The sequence below is a fragment of the Babylonia areolata genome, chromosome 6, assembly GCF_041734735.1.
Source record: "Babylonia areolata isolate BAREFJ2019XMU chromosome 6, ASM4173473v1, whole genome shotgun sequence".
NCBI classification, from domain to species: domain Eukaryota; kingdom Metazoa; phylum Mollusca; class Gastropoda; order Neogastropoda; family Buccinidae; genus Babylonia; species Babylonia areolata.
This window is the reverse complement of record NC_134881.1, coordinates 31171110-31189805: the sequence shown is the minus strand read 5'-3', so window position 1 is coordinate 31189805 and position 18696 is coordinate 31171110. Positions and strand designations below refer to the sequence as shown.

The window sequence follows — 18696 nt, the reverse complement described above, 5'->3', positions numbered from 1 at the left end:
TGATGGGAGGAACATATAGTTTACGTACAGCCAATGCAAACCAGCCACAGACAATCCAAAACAAAACTATTTTGAGTGGAATGAGAGTGATGCCACAGAGATCACACACACACACACACACACACACACACACACACACAATCCACTCAACAAATAACAATACTCTTCATTTATATTTTGGTTGGAAGCTTGTCAGGTGGAGTTTGTGTGTGTGTGCGTGCGCATGCTCACACACATGTGATCTCTCATCTTCATGCCCTCTCTGTGGAATTATTCTCATTCCACTCATCTCCACTCCCTGATGCACACCTTGGCTACTTGTTGTGTCACAGTCCAAGTGCTAGTACTCCACAGGAACTGTCATTATTATGCCATCATGAAGCCATCACTCAGAGGCTGTTATTGTATTGCATTGTTTTGTACTTCAGTCGCAAAAAAATTCTTAGCCCAATTTTTGGGCTGCTCCCCCAGAGAGACAGCGCATCGCCATGATGAATCAACACCCATTTTTGTTGCCATGCCTTGTTGGTTCTTTTATGTGCACTTGTTGCACTTTGCACAATGGACTTGTCATCTCATCCAAAAGACAAGCACCTAGACCAACCCAAAGGGCCTGCTGAAGGGGGGGAAATGAAAATCACAGTCTTTGCTGGAATCAAACACCAGACCATCACTTGTATTTTGGGGTCAACCACCAGGCCATTACTCCACCACTCTGGGAACATCTGAGCCTCTGCATGTGGTGATCAGTAGTGTGTGTTCAACTGAAACTAAAACTGACTCAACTAAAGCAGGTCATCATCTATGATGATGATGGAGTCTCATGTCGGATCGACGGATGAGTAGGCAGGCAGGCTTATCTGTCGGTGTGTGTCCTCATATGGGAGAAGAGGCCTATTCTGGATGTGCAGCACTTCCCACAGGTGTTGCAAGGGAAAACATCTCCAGAAGTTGAGCACAGCACAGGTGACCTTTTTTTTTCCTTTTTTTCTTTTTTTTTAGTGAAAAGGTGTTGTACAGTCCCTTCCCCACTCTCTCACCTACCGACACTCAGTCCCACAGATGCATCATCTATACTTAACGTTAAAGGTCTCATAGCCTTTTAGGGCCATCAGAGCAGTGAATTCATATCCACTGTGTCCAGGGCACAGCATAGGAAGGCAGGGCCCAATCCTCTTGTTTTGCAATCTTTACTCACTCCCCATCAATGATAGCATGATTGCCAAGTTGCAGAGTCAGATTTAGTGAGTCAGTCTTTGTTCGTGTGGAGGGTGACCATCAACATATTTGTCCAGTGATTTGATAGTGTGATGGATGGCCTCAAGCATGCATTGACAGAGACAAAAACAAGGAATTTACATACAATGAGGATAATTGTCTGAACATTTGGATTGTCAAATATCATATATCTTTATAACAGTTTCTAACTGGATCTGAAATGCACTTGTGGGTGTGGAGCTTTATAAATCTTTTAAGAAGTTTTTTTTTTCACCTGATCTTTTGTTTGAGGTCACATGATTAGATACTCATTTTTGACATTTAAATGTTAGCCCAGATTTTCTTATGTAATGCTTTGACTATTTCAGATCAGAGTATCATGACATTTGCTTCTCAAAATCCACTGTATTGTTCCCATACAGCTATGATCAAAGATCAAAGTCATGGCAGTACACATGAATTGGCATTAATTTCTCTCACTGTTTCGAATGACTTGATAAAGGATGTTACTTGTGAGCAATGTGAAGATTTTGAACAAGCTATGGGAAGATATGAAAAAATAGAACAACATGAGAGTATATAGTATCTACAAACCAAAAAATGGAAGAGCCTGCAGAGGTAAGATTAAGTAGGAAAACAAAAAGATCAGAAACAACACAGTAATTCATTGTAAAAAGGAAGGCAAAAGTATAGGTAAGATTAAGAGATGTAAATGACTGGGAGACAGATGATGGATATCCATGGAGAGAATGGGAAAGGTTTTCATAACCACATACAATAGTGAATGCAAACAACCCACTGTCACTGCAATCGAAAACAGTCAATGTAAAATGACAACCACTTGTCTCCCCGCTTTCTTCTGGAGCAAGATTTCCACCCTGCCCCCTCTCCTCCCCTCACAGCCTCCACCCTCCCAACCATCCCAGCTCAGTGATGTAAGTGGGGAGAAAAACTGCTGGAAACTCTAGTAATGGAAAGACTTCTTTTTGCCCCTCACCCCTCACATCCCTCCCGCTCGCATCCTTTGTCATTATGTGGGAAGAGGGAGGCTGACCTCGCGAATGTCTTTTCCAACATTGTTTCTTTTTTATTCAACATTAAACATTCTTCTCTTCTGTGTTGACAGCGGCATGCTGGGTATCGTTCTGGGTTCAAAACCTTCCCATTTAAATTACTTAGACTTTATCAAAGTGATGCCTTTCGTATGTGTTTCGTTAGCCTTCACACCAACTACAAAATAGTAGTAACGAACCCCCCAGTTTTAGGTGCAAGAATAATCAATTTATTGTGGGCCCTCAACAGCGAAGAAGAAGAAGTGCACACAACATACCATGGAACAGCCAGTGTGACACATACGCTGGAAAGGCTGGGATGGTCATCTCTGCAGCAACGAAGACAGGCAGCACGACTCGCCATGCTGTACAAAATACACCATGACCTGGCTCGAGTCGACAAAACTAAGCTGAAACCCCTTCCAGAGCGTAGTCGCAGAGGCCACAACCAGCAGTTTCAACGTATCCCAACCCAGGGCGCCAACAGATACAGGCACGTTTCGTTCCTGCCTCGCACCATTCGGGAATGGGACCAGCTCCCACAGTTCACTGCGGATGCTGAGACTGTGGACACATTCAGGACCAGAACAAACCACCACCTGAAAGACACTGCGCTTGTAAGGGGGCTCCAGCAGACACGATACTGATTCATAAGCAGATGGGGGGTGGGGAGGGTGGAGGAGGGCATGGGTGGTGATGGTAAATTAGAACTGAAACTTAGTTTTAAAAGTTCGGCGTGAACTCGCGGCGGCACACACGCGCGCACATACGCACACGTAGGCTACACATGCGAGCATGCACAAAACACACAAACGCGCACACACATATGCACATGCGCGCGCACATGCATACACACGGCATGCACGCACACACTCTCGACGATCACTCCCTCAACCAATTTCACACACGATCTCCATCCTTGTCAAGACACTGGAGTAGTTGGTAATGCTGCATACAAACGACACGAACATCACTTCAGCCTGCGACATTAAGTGGATTTCGGCTTCCATAGAGACAAATAACTGAGCCAGTCCATGTTCCAGGCTGATTTTACATCAGCTGATTATGTGGTAAAACATAAAATTGTCATGATCATGCAGTTCGAAAACGTTAGTTTGATCTGGATTTAAGCCGAAGTTCCAAAGATTCATGCATCAGTTTATGGGCGTGAAATATTTGAACATTCACTGTCGCCATCGGCTCTCATGTGGCTGTATAATCTGTATTGCATGACGTCACTCCTCCACCTGTTATTCTTGTCTTTGCGTACAGAGAGAAAATACGAATTTTCCTGTGCCATTGTCAAGTCGAAATCTAAAATTTACTTGATTCTGAATCGCCTGACACAACACATATGTTCAGGAAAATCCTTATTTTAAAGTTACAAGCAGACAAATAATATTTTATGTGCCGGGTTTTTCCATGTGGCTGAATAATCTGTATTGCATGACGACGTCTCTCCCCCACTTACCACACAGTACTTAAATTGTCTTCGTTTGAGTAGTGCAGAGAGAAAATACGAATTTTCCTGTGCCTTTTTCAAAGTAGAAATTTAAAGTTTATTCGGTTCTAAATATTTCGACACCATATGAGTATTCAGGACAATTCTTGTTTTGTTTTGTTTTTAAGTCACAGGCACACCGACACATGTGTGTTGTTTTCATGAACCGATTTCTCCATTTCTACTCCTCATGCAGGCATACGAACTCAGAAAAAATCATTGATAAAAAAACAATGACAAATAGATCCATTCTCTTGTTTTAATTTTAATCTGATTTTTTAAACTTGTAGAAAGTATACATATATATATATATATATATATATGAATTTTAAGAAGAAGAAGAAGAAAAAAGATAAATTGCGACTTCAGCCGGGTTTTCGCGTGCTGCATCACAAATAATCCGCAATTGATTAATTAATAAAAAAGATTGATGAACTGAGTGTGAATGTACAATGACCACAACGTGCGCCGTACGTAAACTTGAAAGAAAAAAAAAGTAGGAAAAGAAAATTTGCAGTCGGATATGACAACAGCTAACTGATATACACAGGTATATGGCAGGCAGAAATGAATGACTTGAAAAAAGGAAAGAAAAATGAATGAGAGAGATAATTTAGGAAAAGAAAGAGAAAGGGGCAGTCAGGGAGAGAACTGAGAAAAAGTTGGGGGATATATATATATATAGGAATGCCAGCAGCACTCGGTGCTCCCAGGCGGTCACCTATCCAAGTACTAACCGGGCCCGACGTTGCTTAACTTCGGTGATCGGATGACGGAACCAGTGTAAGAGGCCAGATCTTACCCTGGCAGAGTTTACCTCCGTATATGAACTGGCCAAGGCCAGAACATACCCCCGGCCGTATGAACTGGCCTAGGCCAGATCGAATGTGCGCCCGTATAAACTAGCCTGGGCTACATTACTAGTATTCCGGATATAGTTTGGCCCAGGCCAGTTTATATCCTCTGTGACATTTTTTTATCCCCCCCGCCCTCCCTTTTTTTTCTCTGAAATACATTAATTGATATCTGAAGCGTGCCAAAATTAAACAACCTTAGAATGAATGGTATGTGAACTGTGAGGAATTTATTCAGTTTACAGAATATTTATCACCAATGGGTTTTTATTCAAAACTGGAAAGTAATCGATGTACTTGTTGCTTAGATAAAACTGTTGTCTTATTTGCAGTTAAAAATTCAGTCAGAAGAACTAAGTGAGCTATCTTTAGAACGTGACACACGAATGTCAGGTCTGCTGCTGCTTCCACTGATTCGAACCACATTAAGAAGCAGCCGAACAGCTCCTTTCGCAGCTTGGCATAGACATGTCAGAATTGGATTTGACATCAGATCAGAAAGAGGTGCTGACACTGTCCAGTGACTCTGTCTCGCGCAAAATAGAGACATATTCGCCGCCGACATGTCTCAGTTAGGAGAGACCCATTTTGTGTCTCACACTATTGATACAGGTGACTGACACAGCCCCTATCAATGCAGAAACAGAGAGACCGTGAAGTGAATGAGATGTGTGAACTGAACATGGTGTGATTCGTTCTGGCCTCCATTGACTTCCCCACCGCCGTGCCGGTGACTATGGTCATCCCCAGTTGTACTTGTGAAGAAGAAGGACGGAACATATCGATTCGCGGTTGATTACCGTAAATTAAACAAAGTTACAAAGCCAGTTCATTTTCCTCTTCCTCGGCTAGAAGATGCATTGGACATCATGGGGAAAGTCCACTACGATGTTTTCTATTCTAGACCTTTTTTCTTGAGTTTTGGCAAATTCCGCTAGATGCTGACTCACCTGAAGATAAGTCCATATTTATCTCTCATCAGTTTTGGGTCTTTTGCATGGAACAGAATTCCATTTGGACTACAAGGAGCCCCTGGTTCATTCCAGTTTCTGATGAACAGAGTTCTCGCGCGGGGACTCACCTCCGTCAATTAAAAATAAGTCTTGTTTTCATAGATGACATTCTTTGATTGTCAGTCTCAGCAAAACTTTGACTGAAGACCACCTATCTCAGCTCTCGGTGATTTTTGATCGGATACGGGGAGCTGGCCTCAATTTCAAACCCAGTAAATGTCAGTTTGCTGCAGCCAAAGTCACGTATCTCGGTCATATTGTGACCAAAGATGGCATGTCAGTCGACCCTGCCAAAGTTGAGCCAGTCAAAAACTTTCCCACTCCCCAGTCACAACATGACGTGCGAAGTTCTTTCTTGGACTAGCAAACTACTACCGCCGTTTTGTGAAAAACTTTTCGGCTACAGTAGCCCCTTTGAATGCACTCTTAAGGTCAGACAAAATTTAAATGGCCTGCAGCAGCAGAAACGGCTTTTCAAACACTGAAAACAGCTCTGACTTCAGCCCCAATCGTTTCCAACCCTGATTTCTCCCGTCAGTTTATTTTATACACTGACGCTAACAACAAAGTCATCGGCTATGTGTTAGGACAGAGAGATGATAGTGGACGTGAGCGAGTGATAGCATACGGGGGACGAGGGGGTCAGCCCGATACTCCCCCGTGTCGAAACTCCCCCGTACTTATTTGTAAGCACATGGGGCAAGTGTGGAATCCTTACAAATGAGGTGTATGAGGGAGATTCCCGTCATTGAACTGTCTCCCGACTCACAGACATCACAAACTGATACAAATTGATGTGTCCCTGTCCGATCTTCGTTGTGTGCTACGTATTTATTCATTTGAATTATGTGAGAATTTCATTCATGAACCCAATGGTTTCACGAACAGCAACTCCGGACAGAAGTTAACTACCTTGCATGAAGTGACGTCAGAAATGTTTGGCCGCCATTTGCAGGCTTTCTCTCCGCCACGAAAGTATCATTTCTGATAATAATTTGGGTATGTTTGACTGGCTGGGGATTTGCAAGCTTGATCATACAAATGACAGTGTGAATCATTTTATTGATTAACTTTTTATAAGTGTGATGACGACTCGCTATTCTGCCCGTATTACAACACGGGCTAAATGTGTTAATTTACATCAGAAATATTTAATTTTTAAAAATTCTCTGCAAACGGAGACACAAAGTGTTTCTGTTTAAACTAGAAGATATCTTTATCTTTGAAACCAATTATATTTTGCTCTCGGTAGTGTATTTAAAGAAAACGAACGGCTCATTGTTTGTCAACATGAATTCGGGCAAAATGTTACAGTCTCGCAGTCCGCCATATTGTTGGCCAATCACAGATTTTTATTTCGTATGCCCTGCATTTTCTTACGCTTTCGGTTTCTTTCCATGGGCAAATAGATCAGAACAATAACATTATGCTTTTGATAATTTTAACGTAACTTATTTTAAGTATGTGCTATCCTGGTGCTCACACCAAACCGATGAAAGCGTTACAATATGCATGGCCACAACATCTGCCTCGGCAATTCGTGGTAGAAATCAGATAATGAACTTCACATGAATACATCATGTATTCAGTGGAATTGCAAACTCTGCACTCACTTCTTAGCACGTTTCTAGTCACACACGCATTGTTTAGTTGATGCTCGTTCCGTATGTAGTAGGACTAGTAACCTTAATCAAAGGTTTTTGACTGAACATTTCCTGTTTCTCATATTAAGAAAATGATAATAATAAAGAATTTCTTTTTAATGTATTGGACAAATTTGTCACTTTAATAGTTAATAGACCATGCAGAAATGATGCATATATCATATGCCAGTAGTTGTATGCAGTTTTGTAATAGAAGGGTTGCCTCTCATGTGCCCTGAATTAATATTAACATCAGTCTTTTATTTATTTATTTTTTTAAACATCGACTAAGTGGTAGAGTGTAATCAGTAATGTTTTGTTGGTTCTAAGTCTTGTTGGAAATACAGTGTATATATACAACGGGAATGCTCTAAATAGGTAACATACTTGTTGTTCTGTCCATTGCCAAGTAATGAAGTAAAGAAACGTAGAGGTCTGAAATCAGAATTTACACCTGTTGCTGCAAACACACCACAGAACTTTACCATGTTATTACTCAGTATCACTGTTATAATACAAAGTACTTATGTCTGTTGTGCATGGAAAACCTTTTTACCTCTTCAAATATTTCACGATGCAAACAGGCAAGAGATAAGCAAAATAGGGATTAAATGATTTTGCTAGTTTCAGTTCATTCAGGGCCAGAAACATCCTAATAATTTTTGTTCTGGATAAAACAAATCTGCTTGGTTGAATTAGTTATTTTTGGTAGTGGTAATGCTGCTGCTGCTTCTGTGTTCCCTGGCCACGCTAGATTTTCAGTCCAGTCAGGACAGTGAAGTCCGTGGTCTGTCGCAGGGATCCCGCTGGTCTCCACAGTTTTTCCTGGAGCTTCACCGGGCTGGGTCATGCCTGGTGTCTCAGAGTGTTGAAGGTGGGGCAGGTATGCAGGATATGGGAGGGGGTCTGTGGGCCTGTGCCACAAGGGCACTGGTCAGCACGTGATATCTTCAGATGGTAGAGATGGGAGATGATGAGCTGACAGTGTCCCATTCGCAGTCTGAAGATTGTGACCTGTGCCGCTCTGTCCAGCCCATGGATGCTGTCTTTTTCGTCTTCTGGCCCGATGTCCAGACTTTGGTGCCATGTTTTCCTGAAGCTGTTTCTCACTATCGTTTTTGCCTCGCTGTAGGACACTGAGTGGGCTGGCTGGTCTAATTTGCTGCCTGCCTTAGATAGGCAGTCTGCCTCTCCATTTCCCCTTATGCCACAGTGGGAGTGGATCCATTGCAGTACCACAGCAGTTCTCAGTTTGAGGAGATTCAGTTCTTGCCTGATGTCTCTTATAGTCTTAAGATCTGCTCCCCTCCTGGTGCCTGTAGACCCTGCAGGATAGACTTGCAGTCAGTCAGGAACACTGTGTTTGTGGGTAGTGTGTCTTCCTGCCTGAAAGTCTGGGCTGCGAGTAGCAGAGCACTGGCCTCAGCATGGAAGTTGGTGGACAGGGTGCATTTCACTACTGACTTGCTGATGGTTTTGCTGTCAGGGAATCTAATATACACCCCACTTCCTCCGTTCTTCACTGCCTCTTCAGCAGACCCATCTGTGTATGCTCTTGCCCAGGTATTGGGAGGGTATTTGGTACTTAGTGTTTCAAGAGTCAGCAACTTTAGGTCAGCTGCTATGTGGCACTCCTTGCTTTTGACACCTGGGATGTTGAGCATGATGGCTGGGGTGTCTGCCTGCCAGTCCTCATAGTCTTAGAGGGATTCAGTTGGCTGATTGGTTGCCAATAGAGGATAGTGGTGTTTCCTCTTAAGAGCCTTCATGGGGTGGTTTGGGCTCTGTTGCTTTAGTTGGTTCTTTGTGGGGGCTTTCAGTTTGGGGAGAAGGGGGTGTGAAGGGAGTCTCTTCAGTTTTTCATTTTGCCTCAGGAGTTTTTCTTGTCCCCTTTCTTCTTGTGAAAGGAGGCCTGCTGTTTTCTCCATTGCTGACACAGGAGTGGTTTTCATGCCGCCTGTGATGAGTCTGAGGCTAGCATTCTGTGTTTTGGTCAGGCTGTTGAGGTCGGTCTTAGCAGCAGTTGACCAGGCATTGGCGGCATAATCCATGTGGGGTCTGACTGTTGCGGTATACTCTGTTTTTAGCATTTTGTGTTGGCCCCCCCATTTTGTTCCTGCCAGCTTCTTCATCAGGGCCATTTTCCTGAAGCTTCTGCTGTGCATGGAGCTGATTTGAGGGGTCCACGTGAGCTTTCTGTCCAGGTTCACTCCTAGGTAGGTTGGGGTGTCTTGCTGGGGGATTTCTTGACCATCGATGCCTAGGGTGAACTTTTCTCTCTTGGGTGAGAGAGAGAAGCAGGTGGCTTCTGTCTTGGTCCTGTTGATGATGACCAGCCACTTTCTTGTCCAGTCTGAGATGTGGTTCAGAGCCTCTTGCATCCTGACGGTGGCAGTGGTGACTTGCTCCACTATGGTTCACATGGCAAGGTCATCTGTGTGCTGAGCCTGATGGATGAGGGTGGTCAGCTGGTCAGCAGTGTCGTCAGTGAAGATAGTGAACAGGGTAGGTGAGATAACTCCACCCTGAGGTATCCCTTCCCTGATCTTCACTGAATGGCTGGTCTGGCCTTCTAGCTTGATCCGGGCTATCTGGTTGAATAGGTAGCTTTGGATCCAGAAGAACATCTTGCCACACACTTTCTTCTGGAGCAGCTTGAAGAGAATGCCCTCCTTCCAGATCCTGTCAAACACTTTTCTGAGGTCAACAAAGACAGCAAGAGTCCTCATCTTCTGTTGGAAGCAGTGTTCAATGTCTTGTGTTAGCAAGGTGATCTGGTCTTCAGTGCTCCTGTTCTTCCTGAAGCAGGACTGTGTGGGTGAGCACATTCTTTACCAAGTGGTATTGCAGGCGTTGGCTGATCATTCTCTCTATGGTTTTGCCAAGGCAGCTAAGGAGACTGATGGGACAATAGCTGTTTTTGCTGTGTTTGTCTTTTCCCTTCTTGAGGATGGGGACAATGATGGTCTGTTTCCAGCTGATTGGAAACACCCTGGTATTCCAGGACTGGTTGAAGATGTTCAGGAGCTTCTGTTTGGCATGGTCTCCAAGGTAATGGATCATCTCATTGGTAATCCCATCTTTGCCTGGCAACTTCTTCATCTTTAGCTGTCTAATGGAGCAGGTCAGTTCACTGATGATTAGTTCAGATGTCATGCATGGAGTCAGTGTTTGCTTCCTTAGCTTCTGCTTGGTTTTTGAACAGATATTGAAGGTCTTCTTCCTTGGCACATCGAGAAGGCTGTCTTGTCGGAATTTGCCTGCAAGCAGGGCGGCCACCTTTCTTCCTGCAAACAATTCCTCTCCCTCTTTGAGTGGGACCGCTCTTGGTGCATGATGCTGGTCATCATTGAGGGCCATAGTCAGGTTCCACAATTTCTGCATGTCCTTTTCCATGTTGAGAGTGCAAGTTTTCACCAGCCAGAACTTGCGAGCTTCTTTGCTCTTTTGCTCCTCGAATGCAGTCCTCACTTTGAGATAGAGGGTGATATTTTCTGCAGTTGGGGACTGTTCCAGTTGGTCTCTGGTGGCTGTTATCTGGTCATGTAGAGTCTGGAGTTCTTTCTTTGCCCTCTTGGGATGCTCTGCTTGGCTGCCTGGAGTAAGCAACTGGTCAGTTGCTTGACATTATAATTGATTTCCTGGTTGCAGTTAATGTTACTGTCCCTGCAGAGCTTGTCGGTCAGGTGTTGGAACTGGGACCAGATTGCCTGCTTGTAGTTTTAACTGGCTTCTTTCTTCTGAGAGGCAATCCGCTCTGTCAGGGGTATTTCAAGCAGAACAGGCAGGTGATCACTGCCCCCCAGCTGGGAGCACACCTCCCTGTCACAGACTTTTTGAAGGTCTTCTGTGGCTATTGCGAGGTCAGGTGTGCTAGTGGTCTCCCAGGCACGTGAGAGACAGGTAGGACGGTCGTCAGGCCTATTGAGTAGGATCAGGTTGTTTTTGATCATCCAGTCTTCCACCTGCTCTCCTCTGCTGTTGAAGTCAGGGTATCCCCAGCTTGGTGAGTGGCTGTTAAAGTCACCAGTTATCAATAACTTGAATATGTTCTGACTGTTGAGAGGAAGGGTATGTAATTGGAGATCTTTGTCTGGTGGGCAGTAACAATTAATGACTGTCACTTCTCTCCCCTGGATGACTGCCTTGATAGCCAGAAATTCATTTTCACCTTCTGATCCCTCAATCTCTGTTGCTGGGATCGTGTTGCATACAAGGGTGATGATGCCTCCCTTGTGCCGATTGGCACAGTGATGCCGGAAGAGCTCGTAACCTCTGAGGGTGAAGCGATGGGCATCTGTCAGGTGTGTTTCCTGGATACAGATGATGTCCACTCCTTCCCTCTTTAGGAACTCTTAAGCTCAGGCTTCTTCTGAAGGCCCTCAGCATTCCATTGTGTGAAGACAATGTAGGATGCTGGTGTTTCCGGCTGACTCACTTGGCTCCTCCATTTGTTTCCTGCTCTCTTCTTCTGTTGCTCTTCCAGTAGCTGTGGTTGGGCCCCTTTGAGGCTGGAGGCCTGGTGCTGTCGCTATCTGGAGAACCCTGGTACGAGCACCATACTGTCATATGTCTGTCTGCGTGGCCATATTGGGTGTGATACTTAATGCCTGGTCTTTTGTGTTTGTGACTCTGCAGGAGGTCTGCATGCTGGCCTCAGCCAGCACGTTCCCACTTCCAAGCAGCTCATGGTTTTCTGTCAAGTTTTCCATCTCATAGACAATTGCATGTTACAGCTTATGAACTCCATCTGTCCAGCTATTTAACCCCTAGCTGGGGCTCTGGTTCGTGGGCATCAGGGCATGTCCACACACGGTTGGGCCTGTATGCCGCACTTTTGGGGGGGCCAGGACCTCCTCTGTCATGATTGGTCTAGCCTGTGACCCTGCTTGAGTGGAGAGGCCAAGATCTAGCTTTGCTATACCGCCAGTCATCTGCGCCCGTGCCGCGTTAGTCATGACAAGTCATGTCCATCCTGCCTTGTGTCCCACTGAAGGAACACCCGCATTGACGTGGCGTGGAGGTGCGACTACAGAGTTCACTCTTCCCCTGGAGAGGAAGAGATCTTCGCAGGACGTAGTGGTAATGGAAATTTTTATAGCCTTGAACAGATGCCAGGTTTAGATTCAGCAGCATATCTTGAACACTACTGGTAGGGTAGGGTGTTTTTCTCTTCTTTGTAGAATAGCCATTTGTGATTTTTCTTCTATGATTCTTATTTTTTCTTTTTTCTTTTTTCTATATCACTATCAGGGGGAGGGAGGTGGGGTGGAGGTATTAAAAGGGGGGTTGGCAGTGTGATCAGTCTACACTGAACCTGACCGCCCAATCACCTTTTCACTAACAATTAAAAAGTGGATGCCAAATTGGCAAGAGGAGAGAGGATTTCCACTTGATCACCAGGTTTAGTTGGGCAATTGGATATGATTTTTAGAAAATATTTAACTTAACAGGATGATATGATATTTTTTTACTGAAAAGCAAAGATTGAGGCAACATTTGAAAAAAAAAAAATCTGCAAAACTTAAATAAACCTGTAAAATTTGATTTGGAAACATTTTGATGAATGTGATATATTCTATATTATAGATTGAAAAACAGATCAATGAACAGGCTGACCAGACTGTTTTATTCATGCATTTTAGCACATGTATGCATGCATGCTTTGTCAGTCTTTGCCTCTGTATTGGTACTGGTGATAGTTCTTTGATTAACCCTTTTGCTGCCAGGAAAATGAGATTTAAGTGAAATCTATTTGCCAGGGTATTTTCCAAAAACAACAACAACAACAAAAAACAGGTATAAATTTTCAAAAAATTCTATGTTCTTTGTTATCGGAGAAAGACCCATAAAAGATATATTTTCTGAAAGGTAAATGAATAAAGAATACAAAACACATGATGTTTTCCCATTTTATGTATATTTAGTGACATGCTGTTGTTTTGAAATCAGTGTTTTGTTTTTTGTAACATTTTCAGCTTGTTCATTACAAACATTAGTATGGTAATTTGCACTAAAATATCATATTTTCTGGACAAATGGATATCTGCACACAAAATCATACAAGAACAACCACAATTTAAAAAAAAAAAAAATTTTTAATTTGATTTTTTTAAGAGATAGATACACACAGTGCATTGTGACTTTTACAAGTGATAATATGGATGTGAGGCCATGCCCCCTCAGTCCCCACAACCCTCCTCTTCACCCCTCTCACATGGTCACTTCATCTAGTTCTCATCAGACCGTGTTGGCTGAGTGCCAAGAAAATCGCTCACACTGTGTCCTGCTAATAATTCAGTCACTTTGTGTCATCTGCTACACAGTACAGCCGGCATCACTCACTGATACTTGTATCTTGGCCACTCTCATGATTGCTCCCTTTATTTTCTATCAAATCGTCCTATAAATGTTCATCACTGTCTTCTTTGAATTCACGCTTCAGTTCTTTCTGAGCATCAGCTAAAGAAAGCAATCTTGGTTGATTTAGTTGACGGGCGCAATAGCCGAGTGGTTAAAGCGTTGGACTGTCAATCTGAGGGTTCCGAGTTCGAATCACGGTGAGGGCGCCTGGTGGGTAAAGGGTGGAAATTTTTACGATCTCCCAGGTCAACATATGTGCAGACCTGCTAGTGCCTGAACCCCCTTCGTGTGTATATGCAAGCAGAAGATCAAATACGCACGTTAAAGATCCTGCAATCCATGTCAGCGTTCGGTGGGTTATGGAAACAAGAACATACCCAGCATGCACACCCCCCGAAAACGGAGTATGGCTGCCTACATGGCGGGGTAAAAACGGTCATACACGTAAAAGCCCACTCGTGTGCATACGAGTGAACGTGGGAGTTGCAGCCCACGAACGCAGAAGAAGAAGAAGAAGAAGGTTGATTTAGTTCACCACGATCGCATGTCTTGAGCATGGCGCCATTCTGACATTTTGTTGAGCAAGCGAGGAGAGGAGTCAGGCAAACACTGCGTCCAGTAACACAACCAAAACGTTCAAATAACAGACTGCCTTATGATGTAGATGGTGCTTCTAGCTATGAATAGAATCTAGAAAGATTCCCCAAGCTAAAGCGACCAGTACTTTTGTCAACGAACTGAATGCAAACCAGGGAAAAGTCAGAATATTTCAATGATGAGTTATCTCGTCATTGTGGCAGCGAAGCGTACATGCTTGCGATGAGTTAGCTCGTCATATAGGCAGCCTAGGGGTTAATTACAACATACACACACATGTAAACAGAAGTTATATATTTGTATGTAACTAAATGTATGTATATGTTTAAGAAACACATGCACATATCCTTGAAATAACACACACAAGTGTACACAGTAAGACACACACCAAATCCATTGGGTAAATCAGACTGAAAGATGCATATGTGCATAATTACAGGCACACATAATATATGCAGGCATGAATTGAAAAATCAAAGATCTGTCAGCAGAAATGCATACACACATTTGCAAATAAATTTTATGCACATATCGTGTGTACATGTTTACAGATACCAAAGATGCCAAGTGATTCATATATATTTACTCTAATTACTATACACATTTCCATAGCTTCAGCTGGACAAAGTGCTGGCCATACACCATGGACCCATGCAATGAAAACCAAGCTGTCATACCTGACCCTACCACTGAGGACAGCATGGAAGCAGCCGCAGACCAACAAGATCAGCTTTACGGCACAAACACATCGTTGATTCTTGACCCAACGACAATCAGCATCAATGGCTCAGACAATGACATTGTGACTACAGCATCTGTCAGCGCTGCTGATGTGGCAACCACAGGAGCCATTGCTATTGGGTCGCAGATGTACATCATTCAGTCCGACCCATCTCAGTCCGCAGAGGGAGCGCTAAACCCCCATGCCTTTGTGCTTCAGCCAGAAATGGCAGTCTCTGTTGGCAATGTTCCCACAACACAAGGAGAAGCAGTGACCATGCACAGCGTGGGAGAGGAGAGTGCAGTAGGGGATGGCAGTGAGGCAATAGCTGGTGTTAGTTATATGGCGGAACAGGCAGTAGCTGTGGAGGATTCCTCTGTGGCCACCACCTATCAGAACCTGTCTGGAGCAGAGGAAGGGGTGACAGGAGTTGTATCACCAGGTAGGCAATTTATTTTTATTTATTTTTTTTTTTTTAAACAGCTGGAGGAGAAAATGTTGCTTTGGGGTATTATTTGTAGTGTGAAGTCACAGCACGGTTTGAAAAATGGATTGAAGCTTGTGTGAAAATGTTGTAATGAGTTTTGATGAATTCTGAATCTGTTCTCATACTCCTGTACTCTCCAGTTGTTGGGGTTTTTTTTTCAGTATTTTATTTGTATTTAGAATTCATTTATCAAATACTGAATATTCAAGCTTATGATGAAAATCAGCTGACCTGGGCTTCAGATTATCTGATTTGGCTAAAACAAGGACAAGAGTGTGTGCATGTGTCATTGTGTGTGTGTGCATGGTCATGTGTGTGTGTGTCTGCATGTCTCTGTGTGTGTCTGTGTCTGTGCATGTAAAATCTTAAACGTGGTGTGGTGTAAATCTTATTTTGCAGATGAAGCAAAGGATGAAATTTGTCAGTGTAAATGAAAAGTTGTTTGTAATACTGTGAAGATCCTGTTTGGTTTTTTTTATTATGTCATGCAGATTTCCTTTAGACAGTGGATAGAATTTACATGTATCTTGTTATCAGTCAGGCATATCTGTGATCAAACACAGACCTGCAGTGCTGGTCAATATATCTGAGCAGTACTTTCAAAGTTTCTTCTGTGAAGTGGAGGACACTTGACCATACTGCTTTCACCGTGTGGATTTTCACTTTTGTTGTTGTTGTTGTAGTATATCACAAATTTTTCTGTGATAGATTGTAGGTCCCACATTCTTTGCCCATCAGGCCTTGGAAGCAGTGACCAAGGGGAGACAATAACGCTTAGCCTGGAAGAGGCTACTCAGTTGCTTCTGCACCAGGGACTGGAAGGGACGGCCATACAGATGCCTGATGGCTCCTACCAGCTGCTGAGCCAGCAGCTGATTCAGGTGATCCCCTACTGTCTTCACCTCATCAATGCCCTGACATGTTTAACCCCACTACAGCTTTGTTTCAGTACAATACCAGTTGCAGCAGTAAAAAGCTTATCACTCCTTTTCTTTGGGGGCTTATATTTGCACCATCTTGGTCATGATTCAGTTGATTGATTTGTATGTTGCATAAGAAAGAAAAGCATGTATTTCACTGCACATACTTTACCGTGACCCACTAGTGCAGACTCCCGCATTTATTTATTCTAATTCATTTTCATAGGTTTAGAAGTGGCAGTGATGCATGGTAATTTTTAGTGCTTCATTTTGTTTCTTTCTGTATTCCAATCTTACAAGTCTGCTTTTGAGCAGCATTGTTGTGATTGAGGGTCATCAAGTCACTATAAATCCGGTCATTGTGGCGTGATTTCAGGATGTAGATTTTTCAGATCTGTTGCAAGTGACCGGAATGATTGCAGGTGACAAAGGAGGATGGCACAGTGGAGTCACAGCCCTTGCCGGTGGAAGTGGTTCAGGCCCTCAGTGGGGGGATGATGGGGTATGCAGGTATTGAAGGGGCTCAGGTCCAGGAAGGGGTTACTCCTCCTACAGTCTTGTCTTCAGAACAGGTATGTGTGTGTGCGTGCATGTGTGTGTGTGTGCGTGTGTGTGTGAGGAATTTGAAAGTGAGGAATTTGAAAGTGGGTGCATGAATCATTGAATGTGTGTTGGAATATGTGTCAGTGTGTGTGCATGCATGCATATGATTGTATGTGTGTGTGCGTGCATGCATACGATTGTATGTGTGTCTGGAACATGTGAGTGTGTGTTTTTTTTTCAATTATTTCTGTGTTTTGTGATTATTGTTGTTTGGCTTGTACACATTTTTTGACAAGATTAATGTAGTTATTTACCTTATTTTTTTAATTTGTTTTAAAAGAATATATATATATATATATAAATTTCTTTCTTTATTGTGCTCAGGTTGACATGGAAGGAGCTGTAGAACCCAGTCCAAATTCTCAGGACGCTTCTCAGACCACAGAGCTCATGGCTGCAGGTGTGCCTGGAGACTCGCCAGCTCTGATCAAGCAAGAGATAAAACAGGAGTTGCTGCCTGTGTTCTCCGAGCAAAGCAGCCTTGCTTCTCCTCAGGTACTGGAAATGGGAGCAATGATACTATCAGCCTTTGATTCAGATCTCCTGTGCGCTGAGAGCTTTCTGTTTCATGTGCTGTTTATTTTAGAAAGTTCGGGATTCCAAGGATTGCAACAATCCTGTAACACAAGAGTTCACCATGTCAGTCAGCACTGGTATCGACATGTTGACTGATCAAAGGTCAGCTGGATAAAGTAGTGGCTGCCTGTGGCAATGTGTATTTGTCTGTTTTTTCATTGTTATTGGTTTATTGTGAATACTGTCCTACTCGTGTTAACTTGACTAAGTTGGTTACGAAAGTTACAAGTTTCTGTACTTCACATACATATATATAAATGATGCATATGGTCATACACGCTATATGAATACATAGAGTCAAACATGTTTGTCATGCACATGTGCAGATGCACATATAAATATGTAGACACATGCAACCACCCACCCCCCAAAAAAGCAAAACAAAACAAACATACCTACACCCTCTGCACGCACACCAGATTCATCAACTTGACTGTGTGCCTGTGTACAATCAGGATGTCTGCATCCACATTCACACAAACACTAATATACACAGACATGCACACTCATGCAAGCACATAGACTCGCATACAATGATACATACACATATGCCGACAACCTCCATCTTTGGTTTTGATTTCCAAGTTCCTTTTCCAACATTTCAGGCCTCAACATCGGTGACCTCATCTCGCAACCTGAAAGTGTCTGTATCTGCATCAGGCTCCACAATGGCTATTTTGGAAACACCTGAGGTATTTTTTTGTTCATACCCTTTGAACTGCATGGGGTATTTCTGAGTCTTTAAGGCTATTACATTTTTGGAGTGAAAAACACATGCAAGAACACCACTGCTGGCTGGGAAAACAAAATTGAAAATAAACAGACACCTAAATCATAATATAAAGAAAACAAAATGAACTTGCACCTTCCCTCTGGATAAGGAATATTATAACTTTGCTATAAACTTGATTTATTTGGAAGCAAAACGGTGAATGTCTTAGCTCCCTTTTTTCTTTTGATTAAAAGAAACACACTTGAGGAAACCAGGAAGAAATCAGATTCTGATAATGATAATAAACTGATCACCCAAGTTTTTTTTCTAAGTTACTTGTGGAAACATTGATATTACATGTGTGTGCAAATTATAATCCCATCGCTCACCACTTATTTTCGTAACACCCTCCTTTTGCATGTTCAGCATAAATTTC

At 43.1% G+C, this 18696-nt stretch overlaps 2 protein-coding genes across 2 annotated transcripts in view; one reads left to right on the top strand and one right to left on the bottom strand.

Annotated features, from left to right (window-relative positions):
• Positions 1–6567: 6567 nt before the first annotated feature.
• The window catches only part of LOC143282926 (uncharacterized), a 31743-nt gene continuing 19614 nt past the window's right edge, over positions 6568–18696 (top strand). Inside the window, exons 1-6 of the mRNA XM_076588819.1 lie at positions 6568–6637; positions 14854–15404; positions 16188–16330; positions 16792–16941; positions 17297–17467; positions 18154–18240. Coding sequence (XP_076444934.1) covers positions 14885–15404; positions 16188–16330; positions 16792–16941; positions 17297–17467; positions 18154–18240 — 1071 coding nt within the window. The 5' untranslated portion in view covers positions 6568–6637; positions 14854–14884. The remainder of the gene's footprint in view (positions 6638–14853; positions 15405–16187; positions 16331–16791; positions 16942–17296; positions 17468–18153; positions 18241–18696) is intronic.
• On the bottom strand, positions 8565–8945 carry LOC143283494 (uncharacterized). Its single transcript, XM_076589737.1, has one exon. The coding sequence runs from the start codon at positions 8943–8945 to the stop codon at positions 8565–8567; it is 381 nt and encodes a 126-aa protein (XP_076445852.1).

Excerpts from the sequence above, each read along its gene's own strand:
- LOC143283494 (XM_076589737.1), bottom strand. The coding sequence starts at position 8,945 with ATGCTCAACATCCCAGGTGTCAAAAGCAAGGAGTGCCACATAGCAGCT.